General features: G+C 39.0%; 1 protein-coding gene and 1 long non-coding RNA gene across 2 annotated transcripts in view; one reads left to right on the top strand and one right to left on the bottom strand.

Moving 5' to 3' along the window:
- Positions 1 to 21,035, top strand: part of LOC140940223 (uncharacterized) — a 38,436-nt gene extending 17,401 nt beyond the window's left edge. Inside the window, exons 2-13 of the mRNA XM_073389144.1 lie at positions 2,395 to 2,551; positions 10,882 to 12,318; positions 14,142 to 14,173; positions 14,926 to 14,981; positions 15,437 to 15,503; positions 15,797 to 15,876; positions 17,201 to 17,261; positions 17,455 to 17,510; positions 17,797 to 17,866; positions 18,157 to 18,236; positions 19,600 to 19,660; positions 20,762 to 21,035. Coding sequence (XP_073245245.1) covers positions 14,150 to 14,173; positions 14,926 to 14,981; positions 15,437 to 15,503; positions 15,797 to 15,876; positions 17,201 to 17,261; positions 17,455 to 17,510; positions 17,797 to 17,866; positions 18,157 to 18,236; positions 19,600 to 19,660; positions 20,762 to 20,839 — 633 coding nt within the window. The 5' untranslated portion in view covers positions 2,395 to 2,551; positions 10,882 to 12,318; positions 14,142 to 14,149 and the 3' untranslated portion in view covers positions 20,840 to 21,035. The remainder of the gene's footprint in view (positions 1 to 2,394; positions 2,552 to 10,881; positions 12,319 to 14,141; positions 14,174 to 14,925; positions 14,982 to 15,436; positions 15,504 to 15,796; positions 15,877 to 17,200; positions 17,262 to 17,454; positions 17,511 to 17,796; positions 17,867 to 18,156; positions 18,237 to 19,599; positions 19,661 to 20,761) is intronic.
- Positions 1,553 to 2,526, bottom strand: LOC140940248 (uncharacterized). Its single transcript, XR_012166330.1, has 3 exons — positions 2,457 to 2,526; positions 1,761 to 1,831; positions 1,553 to 1,668 (listed from the first exon to the last, which is right to left on the bottom strand). It is a non-coding gene; the product is annotated as an uncharacterized lncRNA (long non-coding RNA).
- Positions 21,036 to 21,263: the final 228 nt, after the last annotated feature.

The raw sequence follows: 21,263 nt of genomic DNA, 5'->3' as shown, positions 1-21,263 counted from the left end.
TTCAGTTGAAAATCGTGGTATTTTTGCCACAAACCTTTGCTTTTTGAGCTTTTCCGACCTCCTAGGAATAATACATCTTGTGGTGATGTTTCGATTTGTTTAACTTGGAGTTGCCATGGAGACTGCATGTATAATTTTTCCAAGAAAAAAGAAATGTCAATCTTAATAGTGTCTTAAACACAGTTCCGAGAAAAACAGACTCAAATTCCTTGAATTTTTCATCTACATTTTCGATTTAGAGTGTACTTTTTAACGTATAGTACAAGTCAGAAAGAAATGGCGTAAAAGAAATTTAGTCCGTCGATTTTGTGGAGACTAAAAGCTGAGGACGCAATCAGTCTTCTTTTTCCGATCGTAAAAGCAACTTTACGATTTGTACGATGTTACACCTTGGGGATGCTGGCGAGTTGGCTATTTGCATCAACATGCGTGGCTGAGTTCCGTATTGGGCGTGTTTTTAACACATCCTCTAAGTTACTTTACTTCAGAACCGAGAAACCTGGACTGAAATAACGAACCCTTATTTAACAAAAGTCCTTGGCAGAACGAAGAATTTACCTTGTCCCAGTCAGGAAATGAACCTCGATATAACGAAACTTAGGTATGGCAAACATATTTAACCAGCCCCTTAACCCTTCGTTGTATCGACGTTTCACTGTAGTAAGATTAGTTAGGAAGCTGAAAGAGTTTATCATTTGAAGCGTGCGTTACTAAATGTATGTCAAGGAAACCATCTGTATCTTTTACTAAGTGGATTGAGAACATGGCTGGCTCGCTGGCCTGCTTGGCAGGCCTTTAAAAGTGAAATAGAGGGGGATTAAAATTGTGTTTTACCTCTTCTCAGCTGATTGGATTCTTTTAACTGATTATACACCCGAATAAGAAATTTGTTCCTCTCAGTCAGTTAGGTATATCCATTTTTTCTTTATGTGTATGTGTTCTTTAGATATCGCATTATGTCCCGTTAGACACTTTTTATCTTGGTGCTATTGAAGTATCTTGCCTTGTACACTACTTGTACTACATGTGAGGAATTTTAACTTGTCACGGCAACAAGAATGTCAAAAACATAATTAGTTTAATAAGCAACACAACAACCTTGCATGTTCTTTACACTTTTTGCTGCATTACTGTGTTATCACTGCACGACTAGGAAGTGAACGTTTTCTTTATATAATTTTACTTTACAGTATTGAACAACACATAAATTAAAACGTGTACAAAATCTAACAGATATGATCTTTTAGAGACCAAAAACAAGAGAGTAATTAAAGTGGCTAACACAGTAGGATCAGAGTCCTGGTTTTCCTATGAGAGATAAAAGTGAAAACTAAATCAGCTTGAGCTGTTTATGTTAGCAAGTCACTTCTCTTAAATTTTGACAAAATTCAGTCCAAAGTCAGTGTTAAAAATTTTGTGGCGAGCGAAAAAGGAAAGAAATTGCGATTAAAAAAATAGCTAAAAATATCGGGCGGGTATGGCCGCCGAAAACCTGTTCGAAGTCCACTATATATCGTACACTATCGTGCGTTTGCTTGGCCACCCCAAGTGAGTAAAGATCTTCAGTTTATCATTAATGAAATGTCGTAGTCTTGATAAGAAAGTTAATTGCCTAGCTTTAGTACTCTTACCTCTGGCGCAGTAGGAACCCTTAGACATGCTGTACCGCTAGAAGGAAAGATATTCAAAAGTAGTTAGTATTTAGAAATGACTTTGGTTTAGGAACAAATTTCCTTTGTTTGCATTTCGGACTTTCTTACCAAACAGGGTTATGTCCACCACCTAGGTCCGTGCATTGTCGCACCAAACGTCCTCCATCAGTGTATTGTTCCTAAGGGGAAAAAATCACAATGTTTTTTATCACAGTTTTACTGCTCATGACTGACTCAGAAACATTCAGGATGGGCATGGCTACGTCACATGACTTTGCCTAATATGTGTTTAGTATTTCTATAGCCCGTTGCGCCGTGTTTGACAAAGTTTGACTGAAAATGATCTAAACTGTCGTTAATGTGAGAATTTCAGCCTTGACTGAGCAAACTCTTCTTGGTTCTAAAGTTGCAAAGGATCACCAAACTTGTAATCTTGTTACCTCCTCATTTGAGTGGAATTTTCGACTTGGACTTGGAATTATTTTTTAATGACCTTAAATGTTTCGAGGAACATGTGTTTCTAATGCTCCTTTTACTATGCGAGCAACATTTTAAAATAAAATTCAAGTACGCCTATACAGACGGGTACATTAGGGATTGGGTGCTACAAGTCTATTGAACACAAAATCATCGTTTAGTTTAAGCTCATTGTGCGCCCAAATATTTTCTTGCAGCTAGGTGTACTGTCTTGATATAAAGTCCATTAAGATTATGTTGTTTAATCAAAATTGTTTTTCTTTAGATGTCACTGAAGATTTACCAGAATGACATGCTCTGTTCAAGGAAGACAATAAAAACATTTACCTCGTGATGGTAGCCGGGATCTGGAGCGGCTTGAAGATCTTGAGCACTTACCGTGACGTCATTCTCACTAATCAACACCAAATTATAAAGGCGAAGTAAGCTTTCACTGTTTTGCTTTTGTATATCAGATTGATTCCTAGCAGCAAGCCATTTACAGATTTATTCATTCGTTTATTTGTTTTCTTGTCTTTCTTGCGTACTGACTCACTAAGTTCGTGAGTAAATATCAGTTATATTTGGGAAAGGTTTGAAATAACGGTTAAAGTGTGCAAGGAAATGTTTCGAACAGCTCATATAATAAAGATGGCGAGAAGGCCTCCAGAAATCGCCAAGCTTATACAGTGTAGGGAGAATTCCTCTGGTATTGAGAAATTTGCAGCATTACGACGTATTTGTAGGATTTTGAAACATTGAATGATTGTCTAATTTAGGATGGTGGCTTCTTTCTAGGTTTATGAACAGCGTTGAACCTTTTCGATATTATAGCATTTTGGGGCGTTGGATACTTTTGAGTCTTGAGTTTATTTGCTATCAAAAGTTTTCAATGGAACATGTCATTTCTAACTTCATAAATTAAAACTAGTAAAATTATTGAAAAGGTTCCTAACTATCCTGGAACACTAAAAGATGCTGTTCTTTTCAATTGAGGGCCGAAATTCATTTGCATTGATACACTACTCGATTTCTCCCCAATGTATCATCTGCATAGGTGTGTCTCTAGCAGGCTTTAAAAAATATTTTAGCTCTCTTTGGTTTTTAAAAAACCTGACTCTCTCTTCCAGATTGATTGATTCCCTCGTCTTATAGTTGGAGTTTAAATTGTTACTTTAAGAGAGACAGGTGGCCCAATTTTTTTTTAAGGTGGCTTGACCCAGTATTTTTGTAGACAGGTAGGCTTGCTTGATTTCGAAAGACAGGAAAGTATCAGGGTAAAATTCAATGCTGAGCTCTTTTTACAACTAGGAGGCTACTTTCACGAAAACACCGATAAAATCAAATAACCTTTATGTAGAAATTCCACGATATCTCGAAATTCCACTTAGATATTTTTGTGAAACTTCGCTAGCGAAGAGCATTTTCAGAGAAAGCGTAAAAGAAAGTGTAAAAGAAGCGCCAATAGCAATATTCTCTTTTTAAGGGCAGGAATAGAGGATTTTTAGAAATAGAAAAAAGGCAGAGTTCGAGTAACATTTATGGGCCTTTGTATATACGAGTAGCGAGTATATACGAACGAAAGCAACACACCCCTTATTTGTAGCCGAGCTTGGTAATTACGGTATGTGTTTAATCGGACTATCAATGATTTTATACGTTAGATTTTTTTTACTTTTTACCTAGCAGCTATTTCCTCCTTGTCCTTTTCTTCATCTTTTTTCTGAAAAAGAGCGAAAAACATCGTTTGCAAAGGTTTTTGTCCAAAAGTCAGAAGTCAAGATGCAAATCCCTATGTACCTTGACAGGGTGATCTAGCAATTCACAATCATTTCCACCATGTTATCGTTTTAATATGTATTTTTTCTATTTCTCTAAGCTCGTCAATGAGACATGTACACAAAGATAAATAGATGTTTAAGCGTGGCCGTACATCACAGCAACCGTAGCCAGATATAGCACATTGTAGGTTGAAAAATAATGTATTAATTGTTTCACGAAGTAAAAACCTGAACAGTTTAAACAGTACCTTGCAAGAGACCCGGAAAGGAAACAAACATTGCAAACAGGAATTTAAAATATTGATTTAAAGCGGTGAAATAGTCCCGCTCGAGTGCCTCCTATTAAGCTGTTCAAAGGAGTTAATAGCCTTGTCTAATTCGTCTGCTAAAACGATCCAGTTGTTGAATATCACAACAAATATGTTGAGGTAACTGATATGTTTCTGTGTTTTGTAACCTCGCTTACAGAGTTGTTTTATAACGTGAGGCAGTAAAACCCACACTCCGCCCAGAGTACAAATAAAATCCCTGTAAACTAAAACCTTTTTTAGATGATGCTACTAAGCTTATATTTCCTGTTGTGTTAAATCTTATATTATTAACCTCTCTAGTATGACGTAAGTGAAACTAGTGCAACGATATAAATTTTGATCAATATTTGTCGGGAAATTTGACGTCGTCGTCACAAGGAAAAGCATAATACGATCTTCGATGCTCTTACCTGCTTTTCAGCCATCTTCAGTCTACAAGAAAAACCAAGCAAACTATTTTAAAAAATCGAAATTATTTCAAAAATTGGTTTGGACTTTGTTTGCAACCTGCATTTGTAAAAATTTTGTATGTATTAATAATTATTTATTGACTCGGGGGTGCTTCAATGGAATATGATTGATCAGATTGATACCTATACGTACACCTAACTTTAGTAAAAAGTGGGAAAGAAAACAACGAAATTAAGAAATCAGCTGTAGTAGTTCAAAGCGAAGTTAACCTCACAAGCATATTGCAGTCTCCCCAGTCCGCTCACCAGATAAAATCAAGATTTTGGCCTTGAACTCGGTAAGTACTTTTTATTAGGTCGTCCTTACCTTTCCAAATACCCAAATTTATAAACGCCAAATTACCACTGGGTTCAAATAATAATGTCGTGCGCCAATTTTGACAACAAAATAAATTCTGCATGGGTGTGGGGCAAATGAAAATAGATGGGCAACCAGCGTATCTTGTGGTTTTGTTGCTCGGAATATGCCTTTTGTCCGAGCAAAACTGTTTCACCGCAAGAGTTAACGGCAGTCTCACAACAGGAGTGTCCAATTAAGAGGAGTACACGTCAGGAATTATATTGCCAATAGACTAGAAAGGCATTACACGCCCTGTTGTGATTGTCTTTTAAAGCTCTTGAGTTGTTTTTCATAGTGATTTCAAAACGTCTTAACAATAAGTATAAGTTTAGTTTAAAAATAAGGGTCCAAGATGATGCTGTGTAGACAGTTTTCCTTTTGTTGGCACAGAACTAAAGTTCCCGTGTTTTGCCCACGTTAAGAATATAGCTGTGAAATTTAGACCTTTGTATAAGCTCGATGCATGCTGTGCGATTGTCTGGTCGTGTGCTATTGTTCGGGTAAAAATGAGTAGTATTTGAAAGCTCTTTACCCCAGCACAGCTGTGCCATTAATTGATGATCAGAGTCATGTGGCGTTTAAACGTGGGAGGTACGTGCATCTTATGTGCCTCATTTACTGATCGATACTCGTGAGTTGCAAGCTTCACTTTTTATGCTATTAATTGAACAGTCATGCTTTCCGAAAAAGGAAATTGATTTGTAATGAAACTAAAACACGAGACTTAACGTTGACACGAAGGCAGCGATAACCTTCCCTCAATAAAAGGAATTTACTTTCTCACGTTCAAAATGGCAAGTGCAGACGAATTTTCCTGCAGTTGAATTTTTAAGTGAGTTCTGAAACCTAGTTTAAGAAGACAAAGAGGAAGGAATATTCCCGTCCTCTATGAAACGTTGCATTGGGAAGTTTCATGTCGCAGTCGTGCACTCGACGTCGAAGAAATCTACCAAACAGTGGGACTCATGTGCAGAACTGTTGCTTAGCTTAAAAATCTAATTGTTTTTTTGCGTTCTTGTCGACGTCTTCGTCGCGGTTGCTCCCTTTTATATTTAGTGTTATTGGAACTGACTCGAGTCAATCCGTGTTGTTTTCCTGTCGAAAGACGTATATGTTAAAGGTATACTGAGGCGATGAAGGAACCTGAGAAATATTTCATGATTTATCGTGCAAAATCTTCACATACCTTGGCTCAGATCCCTCTTTAACTGGTTTGATGTGTAGTATTCTCCTGTATGCTCTGCCAACCTGCTTCTGCTTTTCGTTGGGCATGCATGTCCACTACGGGTATCCTTATTATTGCGCATGCTTTATAATAATCCGCGAACAGCCGGTCTGTAAGGACCGTAGGCTCGCGCACTTTGAAATGTCAGATGTTGTTCCGAATATAAGGTAAAGCATCTTCCATTCTCCCAATTGCCAGTCGTTATCTAAAATAACAAAAAATTTGAATTAGACACCTTGTCAGTAAACCCTTTCTTTATTGCACGCTGTTCTTTACACTCTCCTCCATCTTCGCAGCTTCAGTGTATGTCAGCGGTTTCCAAATGTGGCACGTAAGCCTGTTCAGAAGAGCTTCGTATATTATGACTGTCTTTTTTATGATTTAGTACCCATTTTTTTTTTCAGTTCTCCGTATTAGCAAACGTTCTCAGGCAGTGCAAATTCTGTTGAGGACGACGTCCGCTATGTTGCGCTGTACATCGCTTGACACTATCCGTCTGAAAGATTTTGTGAACAAAACGTAAAACGTCGAGCCTACTCGAATAAAAATACATTTTGCTGAGTCAATTTGTGTGTCCTGCCTCTCCACGAATTTAAGCTGCGAGCAGGAAATAGCAACACAGAAAATGATAACTCATTAACTCGTGAGGCTGAGTTATAACTTTTGACTTCAACTCCAAATTCACCGTCCTATACGTGGCAATAAAAACTCCCCCAATCCTTTGATTGTTTTTTGCTACTTCAGGGTACCGTAAGCTCTACCAAAGCAAACTGCTCTCTAGACAAACAGTTCAGCCATCAGTGCAAACTCAGATCATGGCTAAGTTTCAGTGGTTTGCCCTCAGACAGAGGACAGTAGGGAATGGTTAGTTCTGGCCGAGTTTTGGAACATTATCGAGGCGAAATATGACTTGACTTCTGACGACTACCCTCTTCTAGTAGAAGTGACGAAACAAGCGAGCGAGTAAACGACAGCTCTTGCGTGCGCTGTCGTGTGTTACGTTTGATGTATTCACTCTAAAAAACAAGTGACTATTTATATCCTAAAAGCAGTCAGTTTTTTAATATATATCTGTTTTAAACCTGGCTCCGGTTGTTCAAACGCTAGATAGCACTATCCACCGGATAAATTACTATCCAACGAATAAATATTAGGGAAACCAATTGCACTATCCACTGGATAGAGATTTATTTAGTGGATAGTGTTATCCAGCTTTTGAACAACTGGGCCCTGGTTTATCAGGGGCACCCAACGTCAATTCTCGGAAAATATCTGTTCGAAAAACGATTTGAGATCTAGAATTTTCGAAACATTTGTTGTAAAATTTCTTGCTTACCTGCCTGTCCTAGGATTTTCGAACATCTTAAAAGTGGTATAATTGCCTATATTTAACGGATGTTTACCCTAAAAAGACCACCTAGAATTTTCGGGGGCCCTTTTTCTGGCTGAAATTGTCGAAAAGGTAAGTCTTGATCCCTATAATTTTCGGATCACTAGACTTTCAGCTAGGAAATCCGAACAGATGAAAAATTTTTAGGGGATAAAAATATGCCTATATCTACCGTTTAAATACTAAAATACGTTCAACAATGTTATGTTTAAGCGGCTTTGAACTATATTCTCGTTGCGTTCCCCTGATTTATTGAAGATATTTGCCTTTTTAATTAGATCACGGTCTAGCGGATATCGACGTTTCTGCGAAATACATATTGACATTCCATGAAAAGTTCCCCGGATATCTGATCTATCCTTGTCCTCTGGTGGAATACATTTTAAAGTATTTTGGTCGATGAAAGGGGAATATTGAGAAGTTATGTCTGAATAACAAGGCAAGTGAAACAAAAGATCAGCATCGTTTTTCGTAATTTCTCGCGAAAGAAGTTTGCTTGTTAAACACTAACTTTCCAAGACTTTTATTCCAAGATTTCGAATTATTGGAAGGTTTCCTTTTTTTTTCAAGTCTGTAGCGTGTACTGCTTTCGATTCAGTGGTCGTTTGGAGATATTTACGCCTTTCTACCACTAACTGAAAATTTCATGGGAGTTAAATTTGTTATTCCAAACATAGTTTATAGGCAGTCTCTCCGACTTAACTCTTCTTTAATCCAGCTTACCTCCATTGCCTCGGTGCTTTCAGGAGAGGTTATCTACCAGCAGTTTCCAAGCTTCCTCGATTCAGTTATCACCCTGGTATATGTCTGCACCGCGCTCATAAGGGACGGCTTTCATACCTTCCATACATTATGCAAAACACTCGTCAAACGTTGTCATATATATGGCATTTCTCGGACCGTCTTGAGGGAAAGAATCACATCGCCCATCACCTTCAATTTGCGTACGTGATAAACGTTAGCTAGTGCTTATTTAGGCAGTAGGAAATCATGCATTCACCGAGGCATTTTTATATTGTTTGCAGACAGTATGTGCTGAGACAGGTTTTGTTGAAGAAGCATTTTTTCGAGTGAAAGTGCGTTGGCGTTGAAAATTTCGTGCTCAATTTCATCTTGTTTTCTTGGTATATTCATATGCAATTTTTTTCCTTAATTTTTAATCAATTTTCAATTTTCATCATTGTCTAGTTTTTGAATGTTTTAAAACAAATAACTCGATTTACAGACACAGGAGGCAATCAAAAAAATACGCGCTGTATTCCGCCAAACAAAATAGTTAATGTTTAGTGGCCCATGGAGATTCTCTGCTTAACCGGCCACGGTCATTTTATGAATATATTCGAGATCTGCCATAGCGGAATTGTTTACAACACCTGTCAAAACTGTGATTTGGTTTCCTAGCAAAACATTTGATCATATTCTATTAACACATAGGGTCGATTATTTATATCGATGAATGTTTTACTACTCCTTTTTTTATGCCTTTTTGACACTGAACTATTAATAACTAACAATTATTGATTGAGGCTGAATAAGATGTGAAGAATTAGGCAGATCGAGGGGGCCTCGGCCTCTTCGCATCGTACGACAGCCGAATTCAATAATTGTTCTATTATTCATTCAAAATATTTGTGAGTTTTAAACATGCTTACCTCCTCGTTCGATCCTCGTAGGCTTTGTTCATAACTTTGGCCTTTTTCTCGGCACAGTATTAGAGGATTTAAACAGGTGTATCTGTTGCATATGATCCTCGAAAAGTAGATAACGTCCATTGAGCAATATGTTTTGCGTACTTTGATGTTTCTTCGGTTCAAAAAGTCAGTCTTTCCGTCCTCAAATAGCCGTGAACGCCATTTTTTTAGTTCACTGTTGCCCAAGCAGCCTCGTTTTCTATCAAATACACCATCGTTCAGCCTCGTTTTCTATCAAATATACCATCGAATCAATAGTATATTGCTGGCATCTTCCAAATATAGTAAGTGCCAGTTGGTTATGAAGAATTAGTCGGAGAATTGGAGCCAGTCAGAAACGGCGAAATATTTTGAATGAATAATAAACAGCGTTAAGGTATCAGAGTTTGGTAAATTAAAAATTCGTAAGAATGCAGTTTTGTTAATTCCCGGCTAAACTCCGATTTAGTAACGGACCGTATGCTGAATCATTTAGGGTGCTTTAACAGCGTTCCGCCCTGAAGCTCCGGCCACCGGCGAAAATCGGCGATTTTATGATTACGGAAGCGACGCCTCTCACAGAAAGTAGTATTTACTTTGTATTTGTTTCCCAAAACTTCACTTGATGAAAACAAGCATATGGTATGAATTTGAGAAGCACATAAGGGTATATAAAAATGCCCTGCTCATGACTAAAATTTTTTCACCAGGCAATTAAAGTACAACGAAATGCAACTTTAAATTAAAATATAATAGGCCATTTCCGAGTTCCAAAAAATCTCACCTTCAAAGCGAGGCTAAGTGCGAAGCCATTGATATGAAAATGAGTTTTAATTATGATGCAAATAAAACTCATTTTCGCAACAAAGGTTTCGCACTTAGCCTCGTTTTGAAAGTGAGATTGTTTGGAACTCGGAAATGGCCTATTGGGCACTTAACTGACGCTTAAACATAATAGAGTGGCTTGTATGTTCTAGCGAAGTTCGACTGCCTTTACTCCATGCTAAAAGAGTGGGTTGCGATCAACCTTGTGTAACACAAGCCTCGTGGTTTCATTTAGGTTTCCTCGCCACTAATTGTATAGAGTGGCAAAATTTGAATATAAAGTATAGATTTAGCCAATGCTAAAGGCGAGGCTCCCGTTAATAAATGTATATTTTACTTCAAACAATTACCTTGTAACCACTGCAAAGAGATCCAGAGTCTGCGATCAGTTGAAAACTAGTAATTTGTCAGCAGAGCACTCCAAAAAACACGTTCCTCGATAGGTCAACACCTGAGTCAACAGTATGGCCACACAATATTAGTCAGCGGATACCCTGTTTAGACAGCTGTCAATTGACCACAATACGGATGTGCAATTTCAGGTTACAGTCTCCCACACAAGCTAGAAAGTGTGACATTTCACATTGGTGACCCTGTGGTGCGGTTGGACGGACGGAAGTACAGTCAAGTGACTACCAAGATGGATAGATAACCAAAGTTTCTTAGCTATAGGGCTACGCTCGCGCGCGCGTGTGGCTTCAACAAAAAATAAAATATACTTATTAAATTGATTCTTAATCCTGTTTTTTTTTTTCCTTCAGCTCGCATACCTTCGCTACCGTGTGGGCACGTGTAAAGATACGGAGAGTGCGTTATCGGTCGTTTGGCGGCCTTCCACCACAAGAACAGCTTCCCCTCGGCCCCAGCAAAAGCTGAACCAGTGCTTCGCATAATCCCAGAAAGAAACGTGATTCTGCGTGCCAGCAAGTAGCAAGAGAAATGGCAGCGCAGAAAACCAACGCCTACCTTAATTAAAACGGCCATAGGCACCCAGGACAAGCTGCACAAGAAGTCTTTTGGACTAAGTTTAATCGTGGTAGTAAAACATTAAAGAAATCTAGAATCACGTTTACGGCTTATGGCAAACGTCAATTTGTACCACCTGACCATATCTTCCCTATTTGCCCGAAGAAAGATTTTATGAACCTTTTTTTAGAGAACAAAGATGATTGTGTTCTTTGAATGAGGTATCCTCCGAAGAGGAGTCCAAAGGTGCGGTTTCACTGGAGTTAAAACTATTCTAAAAACCTAAGGGTTATTTAAAACCTATTACAAATATGGTCTCAGAACAAGTATAATTTAAACAGAAATATTCCAACATTATGACAACGTTCTCGTCACTTCAGTGTTTGATTTGAGTAACGATCACGTGATCATCGTAAATCACTTGACCATTTTAACGCGCCGTTTATATTTGGTTGCGAGTCAAGGTCCCTATCTCTTTTCAATGTTGGACAGAATTTTCTTCGTGACCAGTGCCTCCTCGGCATATGTCCTCTTGATCGTCTGTTGTTAATATTCTGACAGCTTTCACTGGATTTCTTTTTAGAGGCCTTGCAGTGCCGAAACTATTTATGCTCAATGTCCGTTATTTTTTGACAATGGCTTTTAGAGCAGGAAAACAATCTTTTCGATAGATTTAAGGTCGCTATGTAAAGTTGCTGGTTTGCTAAAGAATGTACGTCACTTCCGCCTCTCTCTCCTAACAATAGTATTTATATTGCGACATTCTCCCTTATATTGTGCGTAATTATTTTTTTTCAAAGAAAACTCAGTAACATTTGAAAACCTAAAGAAGGCAGGTCTGGCTAGCCAAGAAATCGTTCGAAAATTTTTAAATACACGTTGTATCAGCTTTAGTAGTCTTTGGACTTCTTTTTTCTGTATATTGATATACAGCTCTAAGTTCAATTCATTTTTCCTTACACTTATTTACTAACATTAAATTACAGCTTCTTTTGTTTATAGTTTTAATCCTTTTTATTTAATTTATGTTAAAGTGGCCAAGTACATGTAAACCTTTCGGTTTCCTAGAAATCTACAAAAAATTCAAACAGTCACGTGAGTGGTCGACTTAAGTTGTCACGTAAACGAAGACTGTATTTATCAGCCGTCAAAACATTACCTTCAACAGGTTATCCACGCGGCCTTGTCGACGCAAAATTCTCTCGCCACTACGGTGTTTAATCGTGAACGAGGTAACGTATGATCACATTTCCTCGCATTTCTTCTGTACATATTTAGCAACAGGGTAGATACAACAACACCCGCCAGTACCGACAGGGAAGTGGGGACAGCGACGCAAGACAACATGTTTTTAATGAAGTCCGTGATTACAGGCCAGAATGTGTAATTTTCCGCAAGTTTTGATTCAATTGTGGTTCGCCAAAATTTTTCACGCACATCCAGAACACTGAGTTTTAATACACGCGAACGATTTATAAACTCGCGGCGAATCTTAGTGTTAAAAATTTGTTTACGGCAGTATCACAAATTATTTTAGTATCGATCGCATGCTCTCTTATTATCTCACCGGTGACGTCGTTGTTGCAACCCAGTAAATTTCGAGGTCAGAAACAACGTTTGCTCAGAAGGACATAATTTTTTTATTATTTTGAAGTTTGAAAGTAGGAACTTAAAAAGTTTTGTTTGGTATCAGATGTTATGAATCAAAGTTATTCTTTGTTTCAAATGATCACGGTCGTGATTCATGCACGACATGTGAATTAGGTGATAGCTATAAATATCGGTGACAAAACCCGGCACATGTCGGAACGCTTTTGAGAACGAAGCATATGCGAATGTTTTTATAGATTTTTATAGATGATCTGTTTTTATGTGGGGTTTAGGACTCCTTTCAGATTATCCTTTGGCTTTTGACCATAGATTATGATAAATGAATAAATAAATAAATGTTAGCAACGCCAACGACTCCATACATCAGGTGATACCTTCTAAAAATGATACCGAAAGCAGGAAGTTCTACGTGCATATGGGCTTAGTCACGCGTTCGTTCCTCATGAACGTCTGCGTGGGAGGCTACGGCTTGCAGGTATTAAATTTGTTTCCATTTTCCATTAGATCCTAAAACAAAACATCTTTATCCAGCTTTATCTGGCCATTATTCCGTTCACTTTGTTCAAGAGGGCAAGTCGCCGCTCCTTTAAACATTTCTTGATCTTTACAGGACTCTTAAAGATATCTCTCCGGTCTAAGCGGGTATCCGTATAGTCTAGACTACGAGTAGTCCCCATTTTTCCTCAGGGATAGTAGAGCGAGCGAAACGCGAGCGCCCGTGAAAATCACCCCACGCGATAAAAGGCGATACGCGGCGTGTCGCCTTTTCTCAGGTGGGGTGATTTTCACGCGCGCTCGCGTTTCGCTCGCTCTACTATCCCTGAGGAAGAATGGGGACTACTCGTAGTCTAGTATAGTCGGCTTTAACTGTGTATTGTGATTCTATTCTCATTACATCATTCCTTCGTCCACTTTACTGCCGTTCCTAACCTTGTGTCATTGCGTTATTTAGTGTCGGGAATGATCAAAGGATTTTTGGGGGTTTGAAATTTCAACAATCTGAACTACGCATGTGCGCGCGCACTGACTGCATCAATGGGATTGCTGTAGAACCGCGCGCGTATGCCGGCCGCGTAGTTCTGCCTTACAACCATCATGGTTATAGAGTAAGGGCATGTTTTCTTGGAGGTTGAATGTATGTGGTCCAGGGATTTGTTGGAGTTTCGTTAGAAGCCCTAGGGATTTTTTGAGGTGAGGATTTCTGCACCCTTTCGATCATCCCCGTGTCTTTAATCCCGGAGTAACCCCACGTGGGTGATATGTCCCAAACCTCTGGCGCTGCCTGAGTAGGGTACCCTTCCGTGGCTACGTCACCTAGGGCCCTTGATGAGCCTGTTAAAAAGACACACCCACAAGTATATTGTATGGTCTATTTTACTTCCGATTGTAAATTTGCGTCACCTTTTCAACATTACTTTTGATACAAATTTCTTTTTTTCTTTAGGTTGCACCATGGATACAGGAAAACGTCACTCGGTAGGAGATGTACTTATGATTTATGTACTCCCGCCTTTTATTTCCTTTAGCTACGCTCCATTACTGCAGTTACATTTTCAAATCTTTGGTAATATATATCTAGCCGATGTATGGAAAACGAATTTTTTTTTGCGCTCGATAACCTCGAAAATCACGCTAGCAAAGGAAAAGGAACGGAAAATAGAAAGAGCGAGGAGAAAGAAAACAATGGTTGCACTCTTAGTTTTTATAATAGCTACTTTATACTGAAAAAGACTACTTCTTGGTTTTCATGGGTGGTAACGTTTTCAAAAATCCGGCTATATATACTGTCCTGTGGCCACACCTCGAATTTTAGTACACTGTATAATCTTCTGCGGGCGAGCGTTAGTGAGACACCATGCTAAATTATTTTGGATGAAAGATCAGCCTTGAGGGTGCACCGTTGGTTACGAGGATTATCCGGGACATAGGCCTAGAGTATTGGCCCGTTTGAACGACGAAAAATTAAGCGTCAAGTATTGTATTTACAATTTTTGTTTACCATAGTAATCTAATCAGGCTTCATACAAGTTCATTTGTAGCTGCCTTTTTATCAGGAACGTCTTCCAAATTCATGCGAGCCCCCTTTTTGAAATTGAATTTCCTGGAATCTGGAATCTACGGCATGGAATCCAAGCGCTTTAATTAACTGCCATCAAAGTAAATTAGACTGATACATTTGAGTTCCAATTTTAGTTAATATGAAAATTTTCGTTTACATCTTTCGTCAGGATAGTGACCCAAAAGCGTATTCTGCCGATCGAGAAGAAGAACCGGTGCATCCTGGGTAGGTTATTGTGCAAGTCGCCTTGTACCACGCGATACTATATTGCAACTACTCTTCCTAGTTCGCATATTTCGAATTCGTGCTTTCGCCGGTAAGCAGAAGTCGGTGCAGTATAGCCTCCCCAAGGGGGTTATGGGGGAGGGGGTTGGCAATCAACGCATGTTTAGGTAAAGGTGTGTCGCTGAGGGCTACTAGCCCTGAAGACAAAAATAATAGTCGCGTTCGTCAGAACGCATCCTAATCTGGTGTTCCTTTGGCGCTAAGGCAGAAATTTTCGATCTATCACGGGTGACTGCAACAAATAAGGGAGTGTTCCCCTCCCCCCCCTCCCCCCCCCCCCCTAAGATGTAACCTTCGCATGAGTGTGGGTTTTATACGTTGTTGTTACAATTAATAGTTGATAGTTGTTTTCTTCTTTTCTCTCATTTTGCTTTCACCTTTTTTTGGATTTAAAGATTACAATCGGATACGGCAGAGGACGAGGAATCTGAAAACTACCCCCAAGAGATGTTTCCTTTGGAAGTAAGTATTCAGCAATGAAAAGGAAGGCATTTTACTGAAAGAAGCAATTTCTTTAAATAGCATTCGGGACAATTAAAAATGAGAAATGTCTTAATGTGTGTCCGAAGCTAAAGGTCACGATGAACAGTTTAACTTGACGGATTTGTTTTTAAGGGCCTGGGCCCGAGACGTTTGGAGTAAAACTCAAACTAAAACACGGCCTTTTGTTCATTATTTTTCTATTTTTTTGTTGAACATTCCCTTACTATCTTTATTATTGTAATTCACGTCAGCGCTTGATTTTTTATTTGTAGGAAGCATCGCATTGTACAGAGAACGGAAAGCCTATACGAACGTGCACTGAAGAAACACTTGAACCTCGTCTTGTGGTATAGTAAGTTGATCATTTTTCCATCATTCATATCCATTATAATTTCCTAGTCATTTTGCATAATTACGCAGGTGTTTTGTAAAATCAGTAAAATTTTCAGAAGCAACAACAATGAATGTTGACGCGCTTTAAGGTTTTCGCGGGAGGTTCCAAAAGCCCGTTAAGACAAAGTAATTTTTGTACAATCACGAACCAACATAAAGAACTTTACTGCGAGGTGCTCGGACGTCGACCTTTCTGTACTGCTCATGAAAAACTTCATTCGTGCTGAAAAAAGACGAGCACATCCTCAACCCTTTTATTCCTAGACCACGTTTGGAGACCTGATTATTTGGCACACTAACTTTGAAATCTAAGGAGGAAATCCTCTGGTTTTACCATACAAATAAAACCTCTTTGTCAGAATTTTTGCATAGCAATATTTATTTGTTGTGATTTTATTGGTCTCTTTTGGGAAGTTTTTCTTCGGCCACTATTTAGATTACGGGTTAACGATCTTGTATACCTCAAAGTGATACTAAAAATGCGTATTTCTGCTTCCAATCTTAGCCCCCAGAGTGTAATTTATATGTCCCCCTTCTTCTAATACGCCCGTTATAAGTGTCGCATCATTTAAGAAAATCCAAAACAGTCTTGGATTCTGGATTTCAAGCTGTGGATTCTGGATTCCGGATTCCTTTTCAGTGGAACTTGGACTCGTGATTCCAATCGTTTGCTGGATTCCGGATTCCTTGAGCTGAATTGTGGATTCCAAAGCTTAAGATTCCAGTTTCCACTCTAAGTGGAGCGAGATCACTAAGGGTCCACTTTGAACATCATAGAAGCAAATATGTTCCAATAAAGAAGAGTGAAAGTAATACGCACACCCTATAGCTGCATTCTTACTCGTACGTTTAATCTTTTACACCCTTAAACAGTTTTGTTTCAGTCACATTTCAGTTTTTGTTCTAAAACTTGTACTCGTTCAGGCTCCTAATTCATTTTGTGAATAATCTTAACTTGACATTTCACCACCAAAAGTACTAATTAAGGTAGTGAGTGCTTCTTATAAATCCTAGTCTGGAAGCAACAGCCTTTTTGGAGTGAAGGGCGTCAACTGGAAGCCTGGACTTTTTGCATCACTGAGAAGTGGTTTGGTTGAAACTCTCGGGTAAATCGTCCCTATAACAGAAACGAAAGTTAGCAACACAAATTGTATAACGTCAAGGCATAAAAAACCGAAGGAGGCCTCACTTCCGGTTGACGTGTGTCAACCGGAAGCTCCCTAATGTGGGATCAGTGACGTTACCCCATTTTCTTGAAATAACTCGCGGTTGTTCTTTTGCAGTGGAACGCGAAGTGCCTGGTCAAGAGGGAGCGGTAACAAACCCAGCCAAGCTCAGAGACAAGTAAGCGTTTTAGTTTTTTAGCCTTTTTTACGCTAGCCAGCACTCACTTTGAAACTCCTGGAATATGGAATCTACGGCATGCAATCCAAGTGCTTTATTTACCTATCATCAAAGAAACTGGACTAAGTAAATGATACTGATACACGTAAGTTCCAGTTTTAGTAAATATGAACATTTTCACATGTTTATTCAGGATGATGACCCCAACGCGTACTCCACTGATCGAGAAGAAGAACCGGTGCATCCTGGGTAGGTTATTTTCGCCACGTACCACCGCATGTAGACCACTCATCTCAAATCTTGACGCTCTTTGAAGGGCTCCCGGCCCAAAGAGGCAGGGTGTTCAATGCCCTGTTTGAGCCTCAAGGTCCTGAAGCGGCACATACCCGGAGCCACTCCAAAATAAGGGAGTGACCCCCCCCAAGATGTAACCCTCGCATGAGTGTCGGTTTTATCCGTTGTTGTTACAACTGATCATTGATAGTTATTTTCTTCTTTGCTCTTATTTTGATTTCGTTTATTTTTGGTTTTAAAGATTACAATCGGATGATACGGCAGAGGAAGAGGAATCTGAAAACTACCCCCAAGAACCGTTTCCTTTCGATGTAAGTATCCAGCAATGAAAAAGAAGGCATTCACTGAATAAAGCAGTTTCTTTAAATAGCATTCGGGACAATTTATTTCAAATGAGAAATGTCTTTATGTGTGTCCGAAGCTAAATGTCACGATGAACAATTTAACTTGTAAGATTTGTTAATCTTTATTATTGTCACTTTAAAATGTCAAATTCATCTCAATTGGCAGTTGTCTTTAAAATTAGAAGCAAAATTCATACTTATTTACTAGATATGACGAATCAATTCAGGTCCCTCACAGCTTGATTTTTTTTTTCTAGGAAACATCGCAACTTACAGAGAACGAAAAGCCCCTGCATCAGTGTACTGAAGAAACACTTGAACCTCGTCTTGTGGTATAGTAAGTTGATCGTTTATCTATCATTCATCTCCATCATTACCTCTTAGTCATTTTGCGTAACTACGCAGGTGTTACACTAAAGTCAGTAAAATTTTCAGAAGCAAAAACAGTGAATGATGGCACGGTAATCTGCGAGGTTATCGGACGACGACCTTTCTGTTCTGCGTAAAACACATTCCTACTAAATAAACGAGTACCATCCTTAAGCCATTCAATCCTTGGGAGACATTATTTGTCACGTTAACTTTGAAATTTGTGGAGGAAATCCTGTGATTTTACCATACAATGAAACCTCTTTGTCAGAATTTTTGCACAGTACTATTTATTTCTTATGATTTTACTAAAAGAAGATTGGTCTCCTTTGGGAGTTTTTCTTCGGCCAATACTTAAATTAATTAATCAATCAATCAATCAATCAATCAAGGGGTTAACGACCTTTTTGGTGGACCTCGAGGTGATACTACAAATGCTTATTTCTGCTTCCAATCATTGCCCCCCTCCTCAATTTATAAGTCCCCCTTCTTCTAATACGCTCGTTTTAAGTGTCGCATTATTTAAGATAATCCAAAACAGTCTTGGATTCTGGATTCCACGCTGTGGATTCTGGATTCTAGGTAGAGGATTCCGGATTCTTTTCCAGTGGAACTTGGATTCGGGATTCCAATCCTTTGCAGGATTCCGGATTCCTTGAGCTGAATTCCGGATTCTAAAGCTTAAGTTTCCAGATTCCACTTGCAAAAATTTCCCGGATTCTGAAATCTGGGTTACCTTACATAGAGCGAGGTCACTAAGGGTTCACTTGGAACATTATAGAAACAAATATGTTTCAATCACAGAAGAGTGAAACTAATACGCGCACCTTACAGCTGCATTCTTACGCGTACGTTTAGTCTTTTTTACCCTTAAACATTTTTATTTCAGTCACATAACGGTTTTAATTCTAAACTTTGTACTCGTTCAGGAGCCTATAGGCCGGGCTCCTGAGTACTGATTCATTTTGTGAATAACCAAAACTTGTCATTTTACCCACCAAAAGTACATCTTTAGTAGGCCTCAGTATTATTTACAAGGTTTAGTCCAGAAGTAGTAAGAAGTGTTAACATGGTATCAGTGAGGTAGCCTGTTCCATGCGTTCAGATAATAGAGGGCGGCGTTCGGATAGTGGGGGGCGAGTTACGCGGAAGTAAAGAGGGGAAGAACGAAGAGGGAGTGGGGCGAGAGCCCTCCCTTATCTCTCTCTAGCCTCTCCTGTTGTTTTTCCTCGTCAATTTTCGACTGCGCTCTACAATCTGAACGCCTGGAATAAGTTTTTAATGACGTTACCCTATTTTCTTGAAATAACTCGCGATTTGTACTTTTGTAGCGGGGCGCGAAGTGCCTGGTCAAGAGGGAGCGGTAGCAAACCCAGCCAAGCTGAGAGACAAGTAAGCGTTTTCATTTTTTAGCATTTTTTACATCCCTATGCCAGCCTGTTTCATTCGCGTTCGTGTTTTCTGGTAGTAAAATTAAAGTTGGAGGTGACAGATAGTAAGAGGTTAAACAACCTGTTTACGGCAAATGGCAAATATAAGCACGTGACCATTTCTTACGTTTGACAATCAGTGTATACGGTTTTCGATGAGTGTTTTAGACCCCTGAGACTGCGCGCAAGCTCTTCTTTGTGACTGACGAGGGAAGGGAGCCGCAAGAGAACGCGCGGATATCCCCAATTCACAGATGGAGAGCTTTTTTAGACCTAAACGAAAACTTGAGGAAGAGCTCTTTGTTGCTTAATTTTTGTTGGATACATACGTTATTTAGTAGTTATCGTATGAGCATATCTTATGTCAGTTACCGTTCTCCCTCTTGTCGTAAACGTGATAATTACGCTATGTTCACCCTATACCGGATAGCTTTTTGTTGCGCCACCAAAAGCTCTCCGGTATAGTATGAGCACCTATCCGATATGTGACCGGCTCCACTTTAGAGATCAATCGGAGCGGTGCAGCTTCGATTTGTCACAGAAATCGCTCCGCCACAACCATTTTTTGCGTGTAAACAGAAACCCTATCCAGTTACTTTTCTTGGCGTCGCAAAAGCTATCCGATATAGTAGGGCCATTTATACGAGGAAAAATAAGACGCGTCTTAAATAAGACGCGAACTGTACCATTTATACGAGCATGTCCTATCTAATAAAACGCGTCTTAGCTAAGCCGCGTCTTATTTTAGACGAAATGTGCCGTTTATACGGAAAGTTCGCGTCTTATTTAAGACGCGTCTTATTTTTCCTCGTATAAATGGCCCTAGTGTGAACATAACTTTGACCTGCCTAATGCCGTTTCCTGACGTCACTCTTTTTAAGACAGGACTCGAGGGCCTCCTTACTAAGTTTGGGTCGATCAAGTGAATTGTAGTTTTTAACAATGCGCTATTGTTTAGGAACAATGCTCACACAGTATATTCTAAATGAAGCGTTAGCAAATAATCGAGACTAATGTCACTAATGCCTTTTCATTTTCATCTGCCCTTTTGTTTTCTTTTGAGGTGGATGACGGAACTTTCCGACAGGCAGACAGTTTATTTGTCTTGACATTTCTGCTGTTTATCTTCCTTTGGAATTAAGCCGCCGCTTATCTGGCCTGAGACTTGATTATTTTCCCCGAATTCCACTGGCTTTAATATATGAATTGGCAAAAGAAATAACGTACGTTTGGGTCAGGTTGGAACAAACCCTATCTTCAGATAACCAACTTCTTCATTTTCTTGTATTGGAGTGAACCAAACTTTTACGTGACTTAAAGTATATTCGTGTAACTGGATTTACTGGTTACTTCTATGGTTTTTCAAATGATGTGTAAGTGTCTTTTTCTTTCGATAGTTAAAAATACAGACCAAAGGAGTTAAAATTTTTTTCACCGCAACGCTTTTTTCCTTGGAGTTTATCCTTATGTCATCATTAGTCAGAAAAAGAAAACACGAAAAAGAGATTCCTTTCGAGTTATTTCTGGTTATCGCTAACTTGACATTTCAGAAATATCATTCAGGA

Source organism: Porites lutea, chromosome 6 (assembly GCF_958299795.1).
Source record: "Porites lutea chromosome 6, jaPorLute2.1, whole genome shotgun sequence".
In the NCBI taxonomy this organism is placed as follows: domain Eukaryota; kingdom Metazoa; phylum Cnidaria; class Anthozoa; order Scleractinia; family Poritidae; genus Porites; species Porites lutea.
The sequence above is the reverse complement of the archived record's forward strand: the minus strand, read 5'-3'. Positions and strand labels throughout refer to the sequence as shown.